The sequence below is a fragment of the Leptodactylus fuscus genome, chromosome 4, assembly GCF_031893055.1.
Source record: "Leptodactylus fuscus isolate aLepFus1 chromosome 4, aLepFus1.hap2, whole genome shotgun sequence".
NCBI lineage: Eukaryota > Metazoa > Chordata > Amphibia > Anura > Leptodactylidae > Leptodactylus > Leptodactylus fuscus.
This window is the reverse complement of record NC_134268.1, coordinates 122,277,632-122,301,273: the sequence shown is the minus strand read 5'-3', so window position 1 is coordinate 122,301,273 and position 23,642 is coordinate 122,277,632. Positions and strand designations below refer to the sequence as shown.

Sequence of the window (23,642 nt, the reverse complement as noted above, 5' to 3'; positions counted from 1 at the left end):
TAACAGTGACATGTGTATATTAATATATAAATGAGGTTCATTAGATTTGCACACTCTACGATATGTCCATATGACATCAATACACATGAGCTAAGCACTCAAACAATTCAACTACAAGTATCAGGAACATAACCCATAATACATGCTGGGTGCAACGCAAGAATTTGAGTGCAGACACAGAGCCTCTAGTAGAGTTAAAGTTAAGCTGGCCTTACACATTAGATCATTGGTGTTTGGATACGCAGATTTTGTTGTGACCATTAAGTGTATATGGTAGCCTCCAAACTCTCATTTGTGTCAGATGTGGTTAAAGAAAAAAAATCAAGTAGTTTTATTTCTATACACTCAATCCTTTTGTTCTGTTAGAAATAACAAACATGACACATAGGCTGAGCCAAGCACACATGGGTATCGGAGGCTCAACAGGAATATAGTGGTTGTATTCAACATTCAGTCAAACATAGAAACAAACTGGTGAAGCTCCACCACTAGACCTGATACACATATGGATGTGAACGAGCAAGAGCTGTGTATTGCACGGAGAGAGCTCCGGACTGTGGCACGGAGTCAATATTAACAAGACTGGAGAAAAAGCAATTCTCCAGCAAAAGATATAAAATTTAACTTTTATTTGAAATGATTAAAAAGAGACATACAAAAAAGTGGATCCATACATAAAAACAGAAACAAGCTTAAGCATTTCGGGACGTAGATTTCATACCCTTAGTCAAGCTAACTGAATTATGGTCCGAGCTTGTGACTGATACAATTAACCACGTATACATTTTGGGTGACAAGGGTAACAAGGCACAAAAAGATGGTGTTCAGGGACAAACAAGCCCACCAGAGTACCAGGGGATTCTCAAGTAGACTACAGGTTCTCAAACAGTAATAGGAATCCATGGTGGCCATAAAACAACCAGAAAAAAACCCTATTAAAATTAACTTTGAAGAAGTATCAGTGTATTATTTGTGACATACTAACAAAACTATAATTTTGTCAAAGGAGTTAACACTGCAGTTCAAAGGAACATGTCCTAGTTATAAGGTGGGCTATCAAAATAATTCACCCTCCAGTAGGCCTAAGGTTTAGCACTTGTATATGTTACTGTATATGCTTTTCTACATAGCTTTCTCAGGAGTATTCATTTGTGACTCTAGAATGTACATTTTCTGAAAGTCCAAAGAGTTTTGGAACTGCACACTGACATAACATATTATTCAGCATCTCGACCTCATTGATCTGCTCTTTTTATATAAATTTATTGATATTAATGTGGCCATGTAACATCTGTTAAAAAAACGTACATCACATGGCCGGTTTTCACTGTCACGTGAACAATGCCTTAGATCAGACATACTGGAGGAATAAAGGGCCATGCCTGCATAAATACAACTATCAGCTAGGTAAGTTTGGTTTCAATCGTAGCAATGCAAAGTACAATAAACAGATCCTCAATGAGATACTGAATGAGTGAATGTATTCTAAAATAAAAACATCCGTAACCCAAAGATCCATAAATTTCTTCTACAACCAGAATGATAAGCAGAAGCTGAACATTCTTTGCTATCATAGATGTTGATAAGAGACATACTATGTAATAGGCTGATGGCCATGACAGTGATACTCCAGCCTTTAGTAACTGGAATGACAAGGAACAGAAGTTAATTAAAGAAAAACATCAATATTTTCAATATTCTGCATCTTCTAGGAACTACTGACTGCACCTGGGCATAAATATGTTCATATATGTGTTTTTTCAAAGACTTTGCATCTCAGCACATGCAACAGGATGACCAAATATTGTATTCCAGTAGGAGTATGTGTTATTGCATGTTCTTTTTTTTTTTTTTTTCCTATCAGTATGTCTTTGTAGAATGGGAGGAAATCCACGCAAACACGGGGAGAACATACATACTCCTTGCAGATGTTGTTCCTGGTGGAATTCAAAGCCAGGACTCCAGCACTGCAAGGCTGTAGTGCTAACCACTGAGCCACCGTGTTGCCCAGTGTTATTACATGTTCTTATCAACTGGTTAGCTTTCCTCTCGCAACTATATCCTAAGATTAATGGCACAACAAGAAGAAAGAAAGAGAGAAAGAACGTTTTCCTTACTCACAATTAGAGACAGAATAAAACAAATTGTGCCACTAATATTAGGATATCTTGAGGCGATAGGTAAAGTGTGAAAGGGAAGCTCAAGAGAAAGGAAGATGTTGCTCTGGTATCTGGATAACCTGCTTTGTTCATATATATATATATATATATATATATATATATATATATATATATATATATATATATATAAACTTTCCAATATCATTATAATAAGTCTACAGATGAAAATTAGCCTTAGTCAAAAATAGTATATAGTATGATGAAAAAAGGTTATGTATTTCCATAATATACTTTCCATATTAGTTTAGATTTACATATATGAGCACATAGTTATCGAAAAAAACATAAGTACAAATATTGATCTTTTCTAAATAAAATATGTAATATAATTAATTAAACAAAATCCAGCTTTTCAGTCTGCCAAAGAGGACATTAGACTATAAAACTAGAAATCAGTGTGATGACTCATATCTCTGAAAGACTTGTTGACATGTCTGAAAATCGAATACTAAAGAGGCACTTTGAATAACATCAATTTATCAAAGTATTGTACTTTGTTTTAATTTGCTTGCCCCACTTGTGTCAGCATATGAAGGATGGATCAGAAGCAAAAGACATTTGATATTTATATGAGATGACTCAAACAGCACGTATTATAATGTTAGAATAAAAAAGTTTAAGCTAGGATAAAGTGTGCCAGTTCCCTTTTAAACATGATATAATCATTAAGGGACAATAGACTATATCAGGGACATAAAAAAGGATGTAGAAAAGAAAGATTGTCACTTCCCTATGATGTCATATGAAGTTGCATCTCTTAACTACTTCTAATGCAAACTGCTCAAAAAGCATTTCCAGTCTGATAAATTATTCATTGGCGAATGAATAATGAATGTGTTAATAAATTCAATATTAAAGCTAAATTACACACATATGAAGAATAATATCACAGCTTTAGCTAATAAGTCCTTCTTTCCATCTTAATGAACTCTCGAGCAGATTCTAGATATGTTAAAATGTAACAGTTACTTATTGGAAGAATTTAAGAAAATAGACTGTGAGATATACCGTATTTTTCGGACTATAAGACGCACTTTTTTTCCCCAAAATTTGGGGGGAAAAGAAGGGTGCGTCTTATAGTCTGAATGTAGCGCCTGGCACCCGCCGTAATAGAGAGGCGAATGCCGGCAAGGGATAGACGCCGGGGCCTGAGACATCGCTGCGCTCCCCTGCCCTGCATGAAGCCAGCAGCGGCAGCGGCGATGCTATTCCGCTACTCCGTCCCCCCGCCGCTGGCTTCATGCAGGGCAGAGGAGCGCAGCGATGTCTCAGGCCCCGGCGTCTATCCCTCGCCGGCATCCGCCTCTCTAGTACAGCGGATGCCGGGTCAGTATCGGTGGCCCCTTCTCCCCCGGGGCCGGTCCCCACCGGCCCTGTACCTGTACCTGTACCTGCGATATCGCAGGAGCCGACCTGTTCGGGTGAGAGCCGGGAGCCTAATGAGGCTCCCAGGCCTGTCACTGCTATATTAGTATTGCGGCTGGTCTCTATGACCAGCCGTAATACTAATAGACAGAATGTCCCATAGACGGCAATACAGTTGTATTGCCGTCTATGGGACTTGCAATCAAGTGACCGCAGGTTCAAGCCCCCGGGGGGGAATAAAATAGTAAAAAAAAAAAAAGCTTTAAAAATATATAATAAAAATATAAAATAAATAAAAGTTCTAAATCACCTCCTGTCCCTAGAATATATGTAGAAAATCATATATCATAAACCACCGGGTTTTTTTTCAATACAAGGTGACCTAAGCAATAGATATTCCCCAAAATGGTATAACTAAAAAGTACTTCTGGCCCCGCAAAAAAAAACACTTTATGCGTCCCCGTACAGCTGCAGGGTCACCTGTCAATGTGGCCTTGCAGCTGTTGCAAAACTACAACTCCCATATATTACATATTTTACCATTTTTTGCTTCAAAATTTTTTTTCCCTATTTTCCTCCTCTAAAACCTAGGTGCGTCTAATAGTCCAGTGTGTCTTATAGTCCGAAAAATATGGTATGTCATACATTAAAAATAGGAAAAAGTTTCTAGGAAATATAATATGTTCATGTGTCCTTATTAAATATTTTTTCCATGTTGTGGTCATTAATGGCATTTGCTACCAGACTAAGAACTAATGAAGCCTAATATAACAATTAACAAATGGCAAGAATTAGCTTGTTTACATGGCATGACTTGGTTATGAACACTCACCAAGAATAATTTATTACTTATTACCTTCTTCAATTAGCGCTGGAGCTTAATCCCTACTTTAAATTATTAGAATTTTTTTTATCCTAAATACAGGAATTTAAGCTCACTAACTTAGAACAAGCTGACGTGAATTATTCCTAAAAGCCCAATTCGTCTCAACAATGGATCAACAAACAGGTGATAAATGTCCTGGCTGGTCTTGCTTCATTTGTGCAGTATGTCCTTAAAAATTCAGAATGCGGTGAACCATGAAAGATAATTGGGATCAGAATTTATATTCTTTGGGAGGCGAAGACAACATGCATATACATATTTAAACGCACTGTGCCAATAATAATCCCTGAAGGAACAAGCTGTGTCAGGTTGCAAGGCAATGTGGAGAATACTTATGAGTTGCTGTCCTGGCAAATATTGAATTTCGAACACAGTTATATGGTGTAAGAAAAAAAAATATATATATATATCTATATATATATATATATATATATATATATATATATATATATATATGTTATCCTTGGCTATTTCCATATATCAAATATTGAAATATGTTCTCTTCTGAGTGTGCCATCTGTATCTAAGTCTAATCATCATTTGTCAGCTAAGGATATTTCATAAGGGCCAGGTATCAAAAAATGTAACTTCCTTAAGCCAAAGGTTCTGCGACAATTCTCAAAGTGTGCTGGTGTCCAAAGCAAATGAATAAAACATTTGTCATTGTGACATGGATAGACTTGTACATGAAAAGCAATTCTCCATAATGTCATTCTGCAGTCAGATCTGTTAGTACATCAATAAAGAGTGCAGTGAGAACATAAATATTGTCAATGATTGTGGATTTGTGTTTTTAGTATACATGGAATAAAAAGTTATCACAATTAAAAAGGAAAACTTGCAGAGACTCATCTGAAAAATGCATTGCTAGGCCATGTTCACACTATGCAGATGTTACATAAATTGTCATTTTCCAAAGCAGCAATTTTGGATCCAGAGTGGTAACCAAACTGTATATACAAAGAAACCTTTGAGATTGTTTTCTCTATGTGAATTTACCACAGAGACCACAAAACAATGGATGAATGCAGCCAACAGTATTTTTCTTGCAGATAAAACCTGCCGTTGATCAGTCTGTTTACACTTAAAAAAAATTACTTTTTATAGAGAGCAGTCATTACTTTCAATTCATTATGTCTGCTTATCCTTCAACGTTTGCTATTGAGACTATATAGGGAAGTGCCACAGTTTTCTTATGATTATAATAGGGGTTAGGGCAACATACAAACCCTAAGACTCAGCAACTCTGCCTAACCCAGAGTCATATCCAATAGGTATAAAGTGGGTCCACCTCTGAATGTAACGTGGTAGACAGAATGAAGGCATTATTTACTTTCTAGACTATTTTCTAGAACTGGAAAACTGCACTAAAGAAAACATTATGTTATTACAGAGGTTGTCCAGGCAAAATTGGACATCCTTTTAAAGTTTACATAAGCCAGGTACAATGAAATTTAAAAAAAATATATTTATTCAACTGTCCCATTGCTCTGATATTCTCCCACTCCTCCCGTGTCATCTGCTCACGTGGCATCTTCTGGCATTGACCGCTGAGGCCAATCAACAAGGGGCCTGAATGTCACTATCTCTGACATCACGGGTCCTCTTTCTGAGGACTGCTGGGGCCGCTTATTGACCTCAGCAGTCATGCGAACACTAAGCTCAATCAGTGGCTTCAGCACAATACCAGAAGAGACCCGGGAGAGCAAATGAACCGGGAGGCGCGGGACAACAACGGAGCAACTGGGACAGGTAAGTATGTATTTTTTCATTTTTTTCACTGCCCCAGATTTAAATTTCAAAAGTTTAACCTGGACAAGCCCATTATCTGGCACTTTTGTGAACCCAGCCTGCAAATGCAAGGTGCTAAGATTTACTGCAGTCCTACCGGAATTTTCAGGCTTTTAGAGGTGGCCTATGGAAAAGCTATTATATGATTATGTTATAGACTTGGCATTACTGTTCTATACAAAGCGGAGTTAGCATTTAACCAAATGTATGAGTCTTTTTAGTTTTCTCAAGAATAAGTCATATCTAAGCCTTGTCAAGTGTAATGTGACTGGGAAGCAATCAGCTGGAAAAGAGTTGCTTATCCTAGCAAACATGCTGCATATGAAAGGCGAATCTTGAATACATTCACTTGTTGTAATACAAATATTTGTCTCTAGTATGTACAAAACTCATTTATAGAAATCTAAAATGTCACAAAACAAGGACAATGTATATGATATCTGGCAAGTTCTATGCGATAAAGAGTGTTTCCGAGGTGAACTTTCCAATTTTTTTATATTACTTATTACAGATTTCACTGCAGCAGTATGTATCAGTGTGTTTAATAGTTTAGCTCTAGGTGTTTAAGTAAAGCTGCTAGATAGAGCCACTTTTGATAATAGATAGATGCAGGTCAGCAGTTTAGGTTGGTTGAGTGTAAGCTGGGAACCTCAGAGATCACTATAATAAAGATGTCCCTTTATGACTTCATTGATGTTTATGGCAGGCTAGTTTATTCATGTAATCTGTGGAAATCTAAACATTGTTACACCTTGGAAAATTGACATGATACATAAAGATATACACCTCGAGTCAATGGATCACTTTCTGTTGACTAAATTTAAATATAGGTTAAGGGAGCGTTCACACTACCGTCAGTGTCCAACAGCTAGTGTCCGCTGCTAATGTCTATTCAAAATCTTGTGCGGACACTAGCTGTGTCTGTGACATTTTGCATTCATTTAAATGGACATCGGGTGCGTTCTTTTACTGTCCGTGCCTGTCCTTAACTGTCCGTTCCCAAAGATGTCCGACTTTTCAAGCAGACAGCAAAACGCCTCCATCTTCGTCAGGAGCGTCCTCTTCAGCCCCTTCTTCCAGCGGTGGCTTGTAACCTCTAGGCCTCGGGCTTTGGGCAGAGTATACTGAGCATGCCCACAGGCCACAAGAAAATGGCTGCTTGCACACCGCTGTTCGGTATGCAAATGAGTTGTCTTGCAGCACTGGGGGCGTCCCCAATGCTGTGAGAGAACTCTCCAGCACCGCCTCCATCTTCTTCTGGAACGTTGTCTTCATGCGTCTTCTTCCGGCTCAGGCAGTGAAACTTGTAGGCCTCAGGCAGAGCCGACTGCGCATTCCCACGGCCACAAGAAAATGGCCACTTACACTAATTTCCCAATATGCAAATGACCAGTCTGCAGCACCAAGGAACGCTATGTTACTCCAAACTGCTACATCCCACACTGTCCAATAATAAGGAGCTGTGCTGGAATCTCGCCTGGCCTTGTGTTGTTCATGACAGTGTATTAGAGCAGAGTGGGGCATAGGCACAAATTTTCATGGTGAAAAAGGCATCATATTCAGGGGAGCCTGGCTTATCTAACTGTGATGCTTGCTGAATATGCTTCACCTTGATGACAGATTTTCTTAAAAATAGAAGAACATGGGTCCAAAAGTGAGAGTTGTGTATATTAATGACTTTCCACATCAAGAGGCATGTTTTTCATCCATGGCTATATGGTGACATCACAATATGCAACATTACATCACTAATGTTTTTGGATGTTCTGCCCACACAAAAAGTGGGAATGGTCAAAAATGTAGAGAATCCAGAGTTTCCTGCAGAGATTACTACACATAATGTGCAAATATACACAGGTGCACCACTTGGAATCATTTCCCACAATGGATTCATAGCAAACAAAAAGCCAGTTCACATCTATGTTCGCGTTTCCATTCGGGGAGTCTGCTTGGGGACCCCCGTAGTGGAAAACCTATACACATTCAAAACTGGTTACCTAAGGAAACCACACAGACCCCATAGACTATAATGGGGTCCATGTGGTTTCTGCACAAATCATGCAGAGAGAAAAGTGCTGCTTATTATAGCCAATGGGGTTGACAGGTTTCCCAGGTAGCTGCTTTTTAATGTGTATAGGTTTCTGTTCGGAGGGGTCCCCAAGCGGACTCCCCGATAGGAAACTCAAACGCAGATATGAATGGGGTGTTAGTGTGCTCACTTCTGCTGCATATAGTAGACCGTATCATGTAGTTTTGATCTTATTCTTTATATAGTAGACTTGTCACATTTTGACATTAGTATCCCTATACATTAAACAAACATCACCAATTGTGTTTGGCTGGGTGTGTAATAACTCTCCCCTATTATTTGTGTTTGAGAGGGGGTAAACAGGTAAGCCAAATTTTTATATGCTCAGACTCTCATTCTCAAGGGAGATAAGCCACCACCGTAGGTGTCTGGCAGATGTTTATTTCCCTCTCACTGAGCCGCATGTGCATGTGCATGGGGGGTTAGGAAGAATAACTTGTTGAGTCATCTAAGGTGAATGATGACCTATAGACTGAAACAATTAATCTTTATTGCCACAGAAAAAATGTAGAATTTGTATGAATTGTAGTAGCGCTCTAAGCGTAATGATTTTTTGGTCTGTATTGATTATGTTGGTCCAATAAAACCATTGTTACAATAGGATGTACCGGTAGTTCATTTCATGGATATCATTTCAGTATAAAATACATTATGGTTTTGTTTCACCACCACACAGTTTTACAAAATTGCTCCTATAAAGGAAAAGTGGAAAAACAGAATATTTTTTTCATCATAATAACATTTGTTCTGGCATTTTTCAAGTTATTCATATACCTTCCTAATTTAGATATGTTTACAGTGATAGAGCCAGCATGATGCATTTCATCATAGACAGGTCATGCTCACCTGAATATAACGCCCTCCCCCATTAAAGTTCCTGCCTCCATTGCTGAGATATTAATTTATTTCACAATATAGTAATTATTGAGCAGTCTGGAGCATGAAAGTACTCCTACCCACTATGTCCCACTATGCTCTAATATGCCAGTGTGAACACAAGGCCAGATGAGATTTCAGCATAGCTCCTTGATCCTGTCACTGAAAGAAGTGAGGGGGATTGAGGGTGTATTAGAGCTGTGTGGGACAGTTTGAAGCAATAGATCCGCCCTCGGTGCTGCTGATTTGCATTTTGTGAAATAAATGAGTATATATTGGTAACAGATACATGCATTTTCAAGCGGAAATAGGCAAGACATGCATGTGAGCTTGACCTATCTAACTGTATTGCTGGTTTAATATACTTCACCCTAGTGACATACTTCCTGGGGTATTCCAGGATAAAATAGTGATGACCTTTTCTTAAACCCTCATCTTTTATCTGCCTTTTATAATACTGATCGTCAAATGTGGTAGAAGGATTCCCGAGTACTAGGGTCTATGGATGACTGCTTCAAGTGCTCTGTTTATTTCTTTGAGTGGCCACCAGCTTCTCAGACTACTCTATGTACAATGTGCTGTAGTCCTCTGAGTTACTCTTCCCTGCTTGGATGGACCAGCTGAGATCAGGGAGAAGGTTCTCAGAAGGTACAGTGTGCATGGAGTAGTCTGTGAAGCTTTTAGCCATTTTACGGAGGTGACAAAGGGACTTGGAACTAGGGACCAACAGCAGAAAGATTAAAAAGAGACCACCAGGTATTTTAACTATTCATTATCCATTTATTGTGCAAATCTGTATTATGAACCAGAGGGTTGCTACAATGAAGAAAAACAAAAACTGAATTATTATATGCTATTTTTAAAGCTGATCACATCTATGATACGTGAGATAATTATGATATAAAGCATATGTAAATTAATTTTACGATAGTCAAAGGCACAAAGACATAACGAGCACAGTGTTCTCTGTGTGCAGGGATGGGAAGCAATGTCATTACTGTGGGATTTTTTGTAGCAGATAAAAGTTATAGTAAATAATTGAAGACATAGGGCTTTTGAGCTGTCTCTTTTCTCTTGTCCCCAAGGCTCATAACCACGGAGTGTTACCTATTGAAGCTACTATCTTTACAAGGTTATTGTAGAAACGAGAACAAATCAAGTGCTCGTTTGGAAAAAGTCAGAATGGTACAAAGAGGATGAGACTTTGACGGACTAAAGTGCCAGGTAAATCCTAATAGCTACACAAATCGCCGAGATGAAATCATAATGGAGGAAAAAAGCAGCAGAAGTGGTTGTATGTAATACCATTCTTATACAGAAGGCTGGAATTGATGACCTACATGGCATTAAAACACAGTTCTGTCCTATTCAGGTACTTGTTATCCGAATCTCCAACTCGGCCATTTAGCTTGACAGAGGATGGTACCATTCTGTATCTGAGATGTCTTCTTAGCTCTTTGTGATGTGAGCCAAATGGCTGACAAGAGCTATGATACTTCCGATGATCATTTAGTGTTTTCTGGATTTATGAAACTAGTCTCTGTCAGGAGGCTTTAGATAACCCTTCATCATGGTTAATTATTTTATTCGGGTCATTGCTTTTTATTTCTATTGTGCATATATTCTGTTGGTATTTATGTAAGGAAAACAGCCTTCCTAAATTATTCAGAAACCACTGGCTGCATCTGAGATTTATGTCATAGCTTTATTAAACTTTAAGGGGTTTCCCAGAATACTCAGAAATGCCATCAATATCAGATCATGGCGGTCTGACACCCAGCACCCCACTGATCTGCAGGGGTGCACAGATCAGAAATTGTTGACATATCTAACTTTCACATAGGTCATCAATATCATAAACCTGGAAAGTGGATGGGATTCTGGCTAATTGCATCCACACATTGCAGAAAAATATCCAACAACAGACACAGACCTAGGGAAATGCTGGCTTTTTCAGTATAGGTATAATTGAAAAAAAAAAAAAAGACTGCAGAGGAAAACTCTGCGGACTTTCTGTTAAAAAGTCCTGCAGGAAAAACCCTGATGTGTTTCCACTGTGGTTTTTCCTGCAGCGCTTTTTGGTTACAGGAAGCTACATGGGGCCTTAGGCTAAGGCCCCTTGTTGCAGAAAAGCTGCAAATTTTGCAGAAAATTTTTTTTTAAGCCAGGCGTGGACTTAACAGACAAGAAAACGTAGTCTTTTGTTGTTCCTTTTTCTTTTAAAGCTACTCTTAAATTTGGCTAAAAAAACACAGGAAAATCTGAAACCAAAGATATGCTTTTTCCATAATGTCGAGCCTTAGCTTCAGTCTAAGCCCCCACGTGGTGGGCTGCAGCAAAAAGTGCTGTGGGAACCACATTAGAAACACATTGCAGTTTTCCCCGTAGCATTTTTCATAGAAAGTCCACAGAATTTTCCTCTGCTGACTTTTTGCTTCAATTATGCCTATAGGGGAAACTTCTGGCATTTCCATAGGTATAACTGACATGCCGTGATTTACAAAAACGTGATAGTTTTAAAAATCTCAACATTTCCGCTGCGGATATTCTTCTGCAATGTTTGGATGGGATTTTCCTAAATCTTTTAAATTCATAGTATGCTTTTTTCCATCTACATCTCCACCCACAATTGGTCCAAACCCTGACCCCACAACTATGCTATTGAGCAACATTTCTTTATTGCACAAATAACATGGAATCTCATCAACAGTATAATAAATGCAAGAGGGCGATATAAGTAACCTCACTGTAAACATGCATGCTCACAACATATAAACATGCACTGTACGCGTACTTCCATAAAGAAAGTGGTTGTATGGCTGCCTCTTAGGCCCCGTTCCCATGGAGTAACGCGCCGCTCATTCTGACACGTAAACACGTGTCAGAGTGAGCACTTCAAAACAGAATTCCATTGACTTCAATGGCTTCCATATAATGCACGTAATACTTTGAAATCAATGGGTTAAAAAGCCTCCCATTGATTTCAATGTGTAGCGCACATAAGACGGAACCCATTGAAGTCAATGGGATTCTGTTTTACATCACTCACTCTGACACGTGTTTACATGTCAGAATGCGCGGCGTGTTTCTCCATGGGAACGGGGCCTTAGGCTGCATTTACACTACCATTATTACAATGTATTACTGTCATCTGTCATAGGATGACAGCAACGGCCAGTAAGGATAAGGCCCCATGTTGCAAAACCGCATTGTTTAGGCCGCTGTGGATATAGTGCAGCAAAAGTGTGTTTTAAAGAACCTGCAAAGTGGATGGGATGCTGGCTAATCCCATCCACAAATTGCAAAAAAAATCTGCAGTGGAAAAGATGGGTTTTCAAAAACACCTGCGTTTTTAAATATCGCAGCATGTCAATTATACATGCGGAAATGCTGGCATTTTCTGTATATGTATAATTGAAGCAGAAAACCCGCATAGGAAAACTCTGCAAAAGTGCAATGAAAAACACTCCGGAAAAAAACACAATGCGTTTCTAATGTGTTTTACTCCGCAGCATCTTTTTGCTGCATTACAGTAGTTAGAGCAGGGGTTGGCAACCTATTTTGTTCGGCGTGCCGATTTAAATTAAAAAATCAAAGATGAGGTCCTCGGAGTGCCGGGCAATAATTGTAAAGCTGACGACACCTACACTAAAGTCATATAGCACAAACCACAACATAGGGGTGCTGTCATACTGTGATCCAAGCCACATGTGCTTACCACTATTTGCCTGGATACACATGTTCTTTTCCTTTAGAAGCAATGTAAGTACATGCGTAACCCACAATTAGTGGTAATGTATGTGACTGGGAGCAGAGTAAGGTCATACCTGTGGCAGTGGACACTAGCTGTCAGACACCGACGGTAGTGTGAACGCTCCCTAAGTGAAACGCAGATTAATTTCAGTCACTTTTAGTTCCTGGTGGTGCAGTAACAGCAAAACCCCAGCCAGGAATTAATCGGTGTCACACTTTCAACAAAGTGAATGCACTGGTGCCCAGGAACTGGATTTGGCTTTAATTGCATCTAGTTACAGTGTCACCACCCAATAGAATCACACTAAGGCTGAGGCCCCACATTACAAAAATGCAGCTTTTTTTATTGCAGATTTAGCTGCGTTTTTTTTCCGTCAAAGCCAAGAATGGCTAGAAAAGGAATGGGAAATATATAGGAAGCTTCTTATATGTCTCCCTCCTGCTCAATCTACTCCTGGCTTCGGCTCAAAAAAACAGCAAAATCTGCAACGAAAAAAAGCTGTTTCTGCAACGTGGGGTTTTAGCCTAAGGCCCTCACGTTGTTGGAACACAGCTTTTTTTGTTACATATTTTGCTGTGTTTTTCTGAGCCTAAGCCAGGAGTGGATTGAGCAGAAGGGAGACATATAAGAAGCTTCCTATATATTTCCCATTCCTTCTGTAGCCATTTTTAGCTTTGGTTGAAATAAACCGCATCAAAATCTGCAACAAAAACGCTGCGTTTCTGCAATGTGGGGCCTCAGCCTTACGCCTCCTGCATACAAGTGGCACGGATGTGGTTTTCACTGACCTATATGTTAAAATGAATTGACAGGGCTGCAAATGCAGACAGATATAGGGGATGTATAGGACACATATAGGGGATGTATAGGACAGATATAGGGGATGTATAGGACACATATAGGGGATGTATAGGACAGATATAGGGGATGTATAGGACACATATAGGACCTGCTCAATAGTTTTCAGCTCTTCAATTTGGCCCAGATACACAGCCACAAAAAGAATGGCTGTATATATGGGTCAATTGAAATATATAGGTCTGTACTTTTATCCACAGTTGTAGATAAGAGTCTGGTCATGTGCATTGCAGGTTACAACTCAATGTGCCTCATATTAATAGCAGTTAACCCCATCATGTCCCTTACATTAACCCTCTGTGTGCTTTACATAAGGGACACTGATATGTGAGCCATATGAAGGTAATAAGTGAACATCTTCATTATATAGGTCCTTTATTAGTATCCCCATATGTCTCACATATCAGTAACCCTTATGTGAGCCACACAGGGTTAATGTGAAGGACATGATGGGGTTAACTGCTATTAATGTGAGGCACATGGAGTTACTAAAACTAAAGTAATAACCCCAAATGCCTGACATTAATGAGAATAGTTAGTAACACACGTACCTGGTGTTGTGTTTACTTTCACTTTGCTTCCTCTCCTAGTCGGGGCTGCAGACGGCAGGAGCTCCTCCTCACATGTAGCAGCAGGTCCAGGGAGCCCTTATCCTGTGCAGTGAGAGGCTCACCTCTGATTGGTGGGCAGTGAGAGAAGGGGGCGTGTCCTACACCGCAGCTCTAGCAGAGCACTGAAAGGACGTTCTCTCTCACTTTGTGTATGAAAGTTGCAGGCTGGCTGCCGTGTCAGCAAAATATGCCTCGCGTGCCAGTCTTGGCACGCGTGCCAGGGGTTGCCGACCCCTGAGTTAGAGCCTAAGCCTAATGGTAGTAGAGCAGCAGACACATACAGAGCCATCCTAGAGGAGGTGAGTAACATCTCCAATGGGCTTCCTCTAATTAAGTATAATAGCAGTTCTGGATCAGACATTTTCAATCTGAAAAAAATGCATAAAATCACGTTGGTTATCCCAATGGACAGTTGGTTTTGGTTATTTTTTGATTAATTTGCAAGGAGGATTTTTTTCTCTGCTGTTTTCAGCAGAAACCGGGGTGGAATTCCAGTGGACCCCATTGTAGTGGAACCACTATTTAAGCGGATAGGGCTTCCTGCAACACTAGTGTGAACCTAGGGTAACACTGGTTTTATTACTGTCTCCAAACACATTTTTATATGAAAATTATATCATGTGATATATCCATCCACAGGATCCATCCGGCATGAATTAAAAATTGACATGTAAAGATACTTGTGTGACAGATACTATCCACAAAATAAAATATATTATTAGAAGGCAACTGCCGACAGCAACATCAATCAGAAAGTGATCTCACTTAAAGACCTTAAGAAAAAACAGGGCCTGGTCTCAGCCTAACAAAGGAGCCCAGTCTGCTTCAGCTTTCTTAGCCGCCTGATAAAGAAGATCTGACATAAAGCTTCACTGGAGCAGAGAATCAATAATTGCTCACAGCTCCAAGCAAGTTGTCCCTCAAAACAATTTTCTCAGGGAAAACACAGAAAATCTAAGCATCTGAGTAAATTTCCCTTTCAATTCGCCTAAGAAGTGATTAAAAAGCCATTTACTCAGACAAGTCTCTTACTTCCATGGGGGGTAACAGCATCATTTTCTTTCTTGTCAGCTAAAACAAATACAGTACAAGAAGACTGTACAGAAGCAAAAACATATAATAGCAGTAATAGAAAGCAGTGGAGAATTGGCTGATGTGAAATACTACAGAATATCAGACAATATCTGTTACACAGGCTCAAAATAATTGCAGGATGAGTAAATAGACAAGCAAACAGCTATTTATGACAAATAAAACCAGCACAGCAGCAACTCTGTTCTATGTCATTGTCAAGCTTCCATTCTAATGATATATCTGTCTTTACAGGCAATACAGCTGAACACTTAAGGTAAGGCCCCATGTAGCAGGCCACAAAAAGCCATGCAGGAAAAACCTACAGTGGAAACGCATTGTGGTTTTTCCTACAGTGCTTTTCACAGAAAGTCTGCAGAGTTTTCCTCTGCGTACTTTCTGCTTTAATTATACCTATAGGGAAACTGCCGTTGTTTCCATAGATGTAACTGAAATACTGCGATTTTCAAAAATGCATCAGTTGCATATTTCACTTGCATATTTTTTTCTAAAATGTGTGGATGGGATTTGCCTGAATCCCACCCACTTTGCAGGAACTGTAAAACGAAGGGTTTTAGCCACAGCGGCATTTACGCTACATGGGGCCCCAGCCTTAAAGAGAATCTTATCATCTAGGCACCATTGCATTGCATTTCTCTCTAGCCTCAATCATTCCTGAGCAACAAACGCAGGTCCTTTTAGTACCTGATTTTTAACTAATCACATACTTGCATAGGCTTTAGAAATACTATTTCACACATACCTTATGTATGTAAATTGCCTCAGTGGTTTTGAATGAGCCATTTTTACTCATATGCTAATGCCTCTTGGTGCACCCCGGAAGTCTCATCATGCACTCCTCTCTCTATTCTTTCCTATGTATGTGTACAGCACAGGCTGCTGCTGCTGATGACTTCCTGCTTCCTCTTTGCACACACCGATAGGAGAGAATAACAGAGAGGAGTGCTGCTGGGAACTTCCTGTGCTGGCTCGATGCTAATTAGCATATGAATAAAAGCGGGCTCATTCAAAAACCACTGAGGCAATTTACATACAAAAGGTATGTATGAAATAGTCTTTCTAAAGCCTATGCAAGGATGTGATTAGTTAAAAATGACTTTTCCCAATGATAGAGCCCCTTTAAGCTCTGTAATATCAGAAGAGCAGTGTCAGACAGGGAGGTGTGACTCAGAGCTCCAATCAGAGGCAGCCAGTATCAAAGCTCAGAATCACGCCCCTTCTCCTGTGTGACATCACCCTCCTGACAGCACAGAACCTGAATATTATATCAGGCACCAAAACTAACAGCATTGATTGCTCTGGAACAAAACTGTGCCTGAATAAGTGGAGCAGTGACTATTAAATGACGCAACAAGTTGCACTTGTTATGCCTGGTGAAAGGTCCTCTGTAAATATTTAGGCTAATAGTGATTAAGGAGGTTTTATAACCATCTCTGCATCAGACCACCTCACAGTTCCAGTGATAATGTAGTAATATATGTGGCCATTCAAATACATGGCTGTCCCCATCATACATAGGTGGATCAGGTCCATCAGAATGAGAGCCACTGGGGACTCCGTGATGTCCGTATGCCCTAATAGCACACATGGAAAGTAGTTCTTGCAATGAAACACCTTTAAGAAAATGCTGTGTTTTATAGTACCAACAAAGCGATTTTGATTAATCTAATCCACACATTGCAGAAAAACAGAATTGCGGTAAGGCCAGGGCCCCACGGGACAGAAACGCTGTGATTTGCCTGCGTTGGAAATGCTGTGGGAAAAATTGTAGCGTTTTACAGTAAGGGCAAAGTGGTTGGGATTCTAGTGAATCCCATGCCACTTAGCAGTAAAAACCGTGTGCAGACACACAGCGATTTCCAAAACCAGTGCGGTTCTGGAAATTGCAGCATGTCAATTATACCTACGGAAACGCCAGTGGTTTCCCCATAGGTATAGTTGTAACAGAAAGTCCTGTGTGACTTTCTAATAAAGCAATAGTACGTGTTTGTTATAGAAAGAATACATTTTAGGGTTTACTGTGTTGCATTCTTCACCCTTCAGGATGCTCGGCATGAGATAACTGTCAGCACTCTAATGAAAGACATGTTACTGCCATTTAACAAAAGCTGGTAAAATGAAACCTAGTTGAATTGAGACCTATAGGAAGGATATTATTTAGCTACAGAACAGGTGGCAAAACAGACTGTAAATGATATGTCTGTCTAAAGCTGTTCAAGCGCAAAGAACATTTCCACTGCACATTGGGATCTTGGAAGTGTTCGTCACTTAAACTGCGCTTATTTAAGAAACAACATGATTGTTGTAGACTTTACTGCCAAGAGAAAATAAAAACATACACCTTCCATGCCTGAAACATTTAATGGATTATTTAGTGTTGTATATAAAAAGTAGTGCAGATGAGATTGCACAAATGGTATGTAGAAGTATGATAATAATAATAATAATAATAATAATAATAATAATAATGTATATTCCAGATTGGTTTTAGAACAGCCTTCTGTCATACACAATTTATGCTAAAACAGACAGCTAAAATACCGGTTACATATGGAGACTGGCAGACCTCAATGATTATAATGGGGTCGGTTGGGTATCCATTAATTAAAATGGAAAGTGGCAGACAATAAAGCTGTGCGAGCAGGACTTCTTCATCTGCAAATTTCAACAAAGAATCCAGAGCAAATATGAATGTAGCCTTAACTGGCCTAGGCTGGAAGACTAAACTGGATGATCAAACCGAAAACTAGTGGGAATAATAAAAAAATGCCAATGAGTTGCTTTATAAATCTGGAAAAGAGACTGAAACAGGAAGTCAAGCAGCTTGAAAGAATCTTGCAAAACATACTAGTAATTAACCATGAGAACACATACTACACCAAATATGTGTAGTGTTTCTTCCTACACTATCTAACAATATCCCATAATCCGTATTCCTGAGGACTTTTCCAGGCCTACGCTATCAGATGTAACTTAGGCTAATGCCCTACGTAGCAAACCAAAGCTAAAAACAGCAGGTTAAAATGCTGCATATTCATAACGTGTGGCCATAGCCTGAGGCCTCATTTACATGAAGGTGAGGTTTGTGCTATTCACGGACATCACCCTACCCTGCTCATTTGCGAGTGGTGTGTTGACTGTGGTTGATCCACGTTTCACAGATCAACTTTTCTTTTATTTCATTTTCTATATTTTGTCTCTGGGTCCATGAAAAAAGGACAACATACAGCTCGCATCCAGTTTTTTTTCCACTGACCCATAGACTTGTATTAGCATGAAAAAAAGGATACACATCTTGGAGAGTAAGGGTGCCTTCACACGGAGTAACACTCTGCGCATTTTGCTACATTTTACACGTGTAAAAATACATGTGTAAAACGTAGTAAGTCATTGAGTTCAATGGTTTTTTTCGTATAACGCGCATCTTTTTGCGCGTGCAAAAAGACGTGCGTTAAAAAAAACCCATTGAGCTCAATGGCTAACTACATTTAAAATGTAAAAATACACGTGTAAAATGGACAAAAAGCATGGAGCGTAACTCCGTGCGAAGGCACCCTTACAGTCCACAAAAAAGCTCTGATGTCTACATAAACAAAGATAAAAATGGGTATGTATAGTGTCCTCAAAAGAGGCAGATATCACTGGCTGTCACATGAGTAATAATTTTATGATAAAAGTAAAGGATTATCTAAAATGTTTTTACAAAGAGAAGCCAATTAATATTTAATAATTCTGACATAGATCTGTATACAATATCACGGTCAACAAAATAATGATAACTTCACAGACTTTAACGCAACAATATTTGTACTGAGATTATTCGCTGCCTTTAGAAAAGTGAATAAAAGGCAGTATCTATAGTATATTAGTACCTATACTAGCGTATATATACTCTATCTATATTACTACTCATGAAGATCATTAGCTAAAACATTATCCAAGTCTCATTTATTTTGATTTAGTAAATATTTCTATTCAGAGCAAAATAATATCAAAAGTAATAAAATAACTAACCTGCACTATATTTTCTTAGGCTAGGTTCACATTTTCAGATTGTGGAAAATCCTGCACAGAGGACTTTTCTCTCAGCAGATTTCAGTACAAAAATACCGGAACCCTTTACTAGTCTATGTTCTCAGGTAACCAGTGTTTTAGTGGTCTGGCTCTCCGTCGTTCAGGTCCCCTAATGAACCACAACGAAATTGAGTCCAGCATTGGGGTGAACTTAAACTTAGGCTGGAGGCTCTGTTTAGAAAGACTGTCACAGTGACAAAAAGCGCTGCCAGTCCAACTGGAAGGACATCCAAAAGATCCTATTAGTCCATGGGGACAACCAAGCACTGTTGGTGTCTGATATTTTAGCAGTCCATGTGTCTGTTGTTCTGTTTGAGGACAAGAACAACGGACAAACGTTCACATGGGCACAATGTGAACATAACATTAGAATTCTGCATAATGGTTTACTTCTGTTATACTTGCTGGAAAGACATAAATAAATTAAACAACAGTCGTTACTATTTTCTTTGTCAAAGTGTCAAAGGGGTGTGTCCCTACACATTGTGACTCAGTCAGTGCTGACAGTCTTGTATTGCCTAGAAACACACCCTAAGGAGAATATGAAAAGCCCAGTTGTTGATTAATTCAAGAAGAATAAGGCTGGGGCCTCACGTTGCAAAAATGCAGCAATTTTGCAGTTTCCACATATTGCAGAAAAATATCAACTGCAATTTAAAAAAACCGTTGTGTTTTTGTAAATCACAGCATGTCAATAATACCCATGGAAACACTGGGTATAAAAGGGACAATAAGTCTGCAAAGGAAAACTTTTTTTTTTTTTTCAAAAAGCACTTTTGGCTGTGGCTCTTTAAGTGGGACCTTAACCTTATAGAGAACCAATTGGATCCAGGGTTCTAGAAAAACATGCTTCCAAACTGAATGATGACAGACAGGTACTACCTAAAATATACAGCAATCAGAACACATGACATGTTCTCTTCAACAGACATTAATGCAGATAAAGCCAATGCTTTTTCTTTTAAGTATCATTTTCTATTCAGCACTTTTTAGTTACCACTATTACTTGTAAAGCTGGGTGACCACCAATATGGTCAACATTACATCAGCCACAGGAGTTGTTACCTAACTTCCTTGGGTTCCTGAATGAAAGGTCTAAGCAGTGATATAACCTTAGCTGTAAAGAACAGCTATAACCAAGATATAGTTCAACAAAAGACTTCACAGAATGGGACACTTCAAGGACTTTAGGTTGTATTATTTTAGGTGGAACACTCTTTATAAATGCACTTGGGGTTCCTGCTTAAACAAAGCATTACCTGATGTCTTTCATCCTTGTATTTAAATCTTCTTTCCTGAAGCAAGATTTATTGCAGTTATCTGAACTTTAAAGACATCTTTTGCAGATTGATTTTCTAACCCCGACCATGAGGTCAGTTCATGCTGAGACTGCCATCCACCTGAGCAAAGTGTCAATCTTTGAATTAAAGAAGCTTCTCTTTGCAGGTTCTCACAGTAGGAAAAATGATAAATTAATCCTAGCGCAGTCATTCACATTTTAATAGTGACCTATATACAGTGCTAAAGCAAGCTGGTAATAAGTGGAACATGCTAACCTGCTAACCTTTCTGTGCAGAAACCTAATTGTATAACAGTAGAAATAGAAGACATCACTTGAATATTATAAAGGTTTCCCTGAAAGTCATTAGAACTAGACCACATCTTACCAACGGGGCTTTCCCTCACACAGGGCAAATATCATAAGTTGTCATTGCCTTCCCCAAAATACCCTGACATAGGCATGTCATGTTGTCTCCCAATCTCACCAGGGGCACATGTCCTACCAGCTCATCCTCCCTTTAGCTATGCCCAGAGCTATGACTCTCTACATGGCTTCTCACACAGCTTTTCCAAACTCTGACATTTAAAATGCCTACTGTATGTATCAATTCATCTTTTCCTTCATGGCGATATCTATATAGGATAGTCTCTTATTTAGGACAGCTCAGCTGTCAGACAGCTTTTCCATGTAGCAGTGGTTTAATGGAATAATTTTGTAAAGTGATGCAAATGAATTTTTTTGCAAAGACAATTTTAAGTTTATTTTAAAAAAAATTTTTATTTATGTTTATAAAACTGTATGAAAATAGTTAGCCTGCCCCCAAGACAGACTTGGCCTACAATGCACAGCACATGTACAACATTTTCCATGCTAGATAAGCTGTTATTTTTTTATATTTTTTGTTGTTCTTTTTTTATCCAACAAGCGCAACTTCCACATTTCAGTAAGAGTCATTCTGCTGAATATCAAAGCAAACAAATCATCACTATATTTATTTTACGACTCCATTCAATTACAATGCGTCTGTATGCTTGCATTAATATATATTAGGTTCCGCCTTGTATCCAGGAGACTTTGATAAAGAAATCCACCATTATGAGTGATTAGCATACGTTGCAGTTATTATGCCATTGTTAAGCATCCCTTAGGGGACGAAAATAAATTAACCCAGCGTGAATAAATGAGCTTGACCAAAACTTCATATTAAGTCAAGTACACAGCAGCACAGGCGTGCATCAGAGAATCCTAAACAGAGAGAATGGAACAACTGTCCAGAGCTACAGATTGGCATAGTGTTGTTTTGGGTACAAGACCCCACAGATATGCAAGACGGGACATGAGAGAAGCAGATGCTCAGGCTTCACTCATCTATTTTGTTTTATTTCATGTGCCCAGAACAATCATCTTTCTGTGTCACTTCCAGTCCTAAGGGCCATGTCATGTGGTCAATTCTGAGCTCATTTGCCATTTCCTACAGAAAGTGTCAGAAACAGCCCAGCAAAATCCAGCAAGGGGTGCGGCTTGCTTATTAATGACTCCTGCCATCCACCTGCCAGTGGCCAGGCTCTGATGGATCATCTGCCTACACAGTGTAACAGCACACAGCGAGCTGCACATCCCATTGTTCACCAAGACAGGAATATACTAAAACAATAGTACTGTGGCCCGCTGGTCTTTGTCTATAACAATAGGTAGCCCTCCTAGCACAAAACCATATCCAGCTGATAGATGAAAGAGTGGTGTCATTGCTGAGCTGCCACCTATGGACTTACAATGTTAGAAACCTAGAGAACATAAACATCTATATAAAATACACATAATGTACCTAGAAACACTTGAATGGCATTCTGCTACATATAGAACATCTGTGGGCACATCTCCTGCCATACACACAAGGACACAGTTCTGTAGAGATTCCTGCTGGATGGCATTCAGTGAGTGGAATATGTTACCTGAGCAGTTGATGCCCTTGCCTTTGCCATTCTGGCACTCGCTGGGCAGCTGGTTGGACGCCTGGACCCCAGAGAAGGCAAGGAAGAAGACCAGCACCGAAGAAGTGGACCACAGAGCCAGAGGAGCCAGCCGGCTGGAGGCAGCAGGAGACGAGCCGTCCATGACGAGGGGGATGCTGGTGCTACAAGCGGCTGAGGTGAGGAGGGGACCGGCAGGCCAGGAGCATCAATGATGGCACAGAGCGCAGGGCAGCAGCGGGCACTCACTCCTCATCCCCTGCAGGCTCCGGGTTACTCCTGTGATGCCAGGTACAGTCTTCAGCCTTCATACAGCACACTCCACCTCCCACAACACCTACAGGAGGCTGTCACCCATCCTCAGGACCATGCTAGAGATAAAGGAGCAATGTAACCTCCCAGGGCTGGCTGCTGTGCCCCTCCCTTCCTGCTGCTAGCCCCTTCACTGCCTGCCTGCCCGCCCGCCCGGGTTATTGTTCCCAGCAGCAGAGGACTGTGTGCAATACGTGTGGCTTCGGCTGACAACAAAGGGACTGAGTGGAGGAGGAGAGGAGGAGGAGGGGAAGATGAAGGGGGACCACGTGACTCCAGCCCCCTTGCCTCTCCTTGTAGCCAGTAGTAAACCCAACATGATGCTGATTATCAGGAATTCACTACTGAGCAAGTACAATAATATATATATACCTGTATGTATGTGTATATATATATATATATATATATATATATATATATATTATACTGTATATGTACACTCACACACACAAATACAGAAATTGTAGCAGCCCCCTGTGCTTAGCACTAGGGTATAAGAATT

At 39.7% G+C, this 23,642-nt stretch overlaps 1 protein-coding gene across 1 annotated transcript in view; it reads right to left on the bottom strand.

The window, feature by feature from the left end:
• TMEFF1 (transmembrane protein with EGF like and two follistatin like domains 1) overlaps window positions 1-23,351 on the bottom strand; it is a 192,972-nt gene extending 169,621 nt beyond the window's left edge. Inside the window, exon 1 of the mRNA XM_075271026.1 lies at window positions 22,811-23,351. Coding sequence (XP_075127127.1) covers window positions 22,811-22,973 — 163 coding nt within the window. The 5' untranslated portion in view covers window positions 22,974-23,351. The remainder of the gene's footprint in view (window positions 1-22,810) is intronic.
• Between the last annotated feature and the right edge of the window lie 291 nt (window positions 23,352-23,642).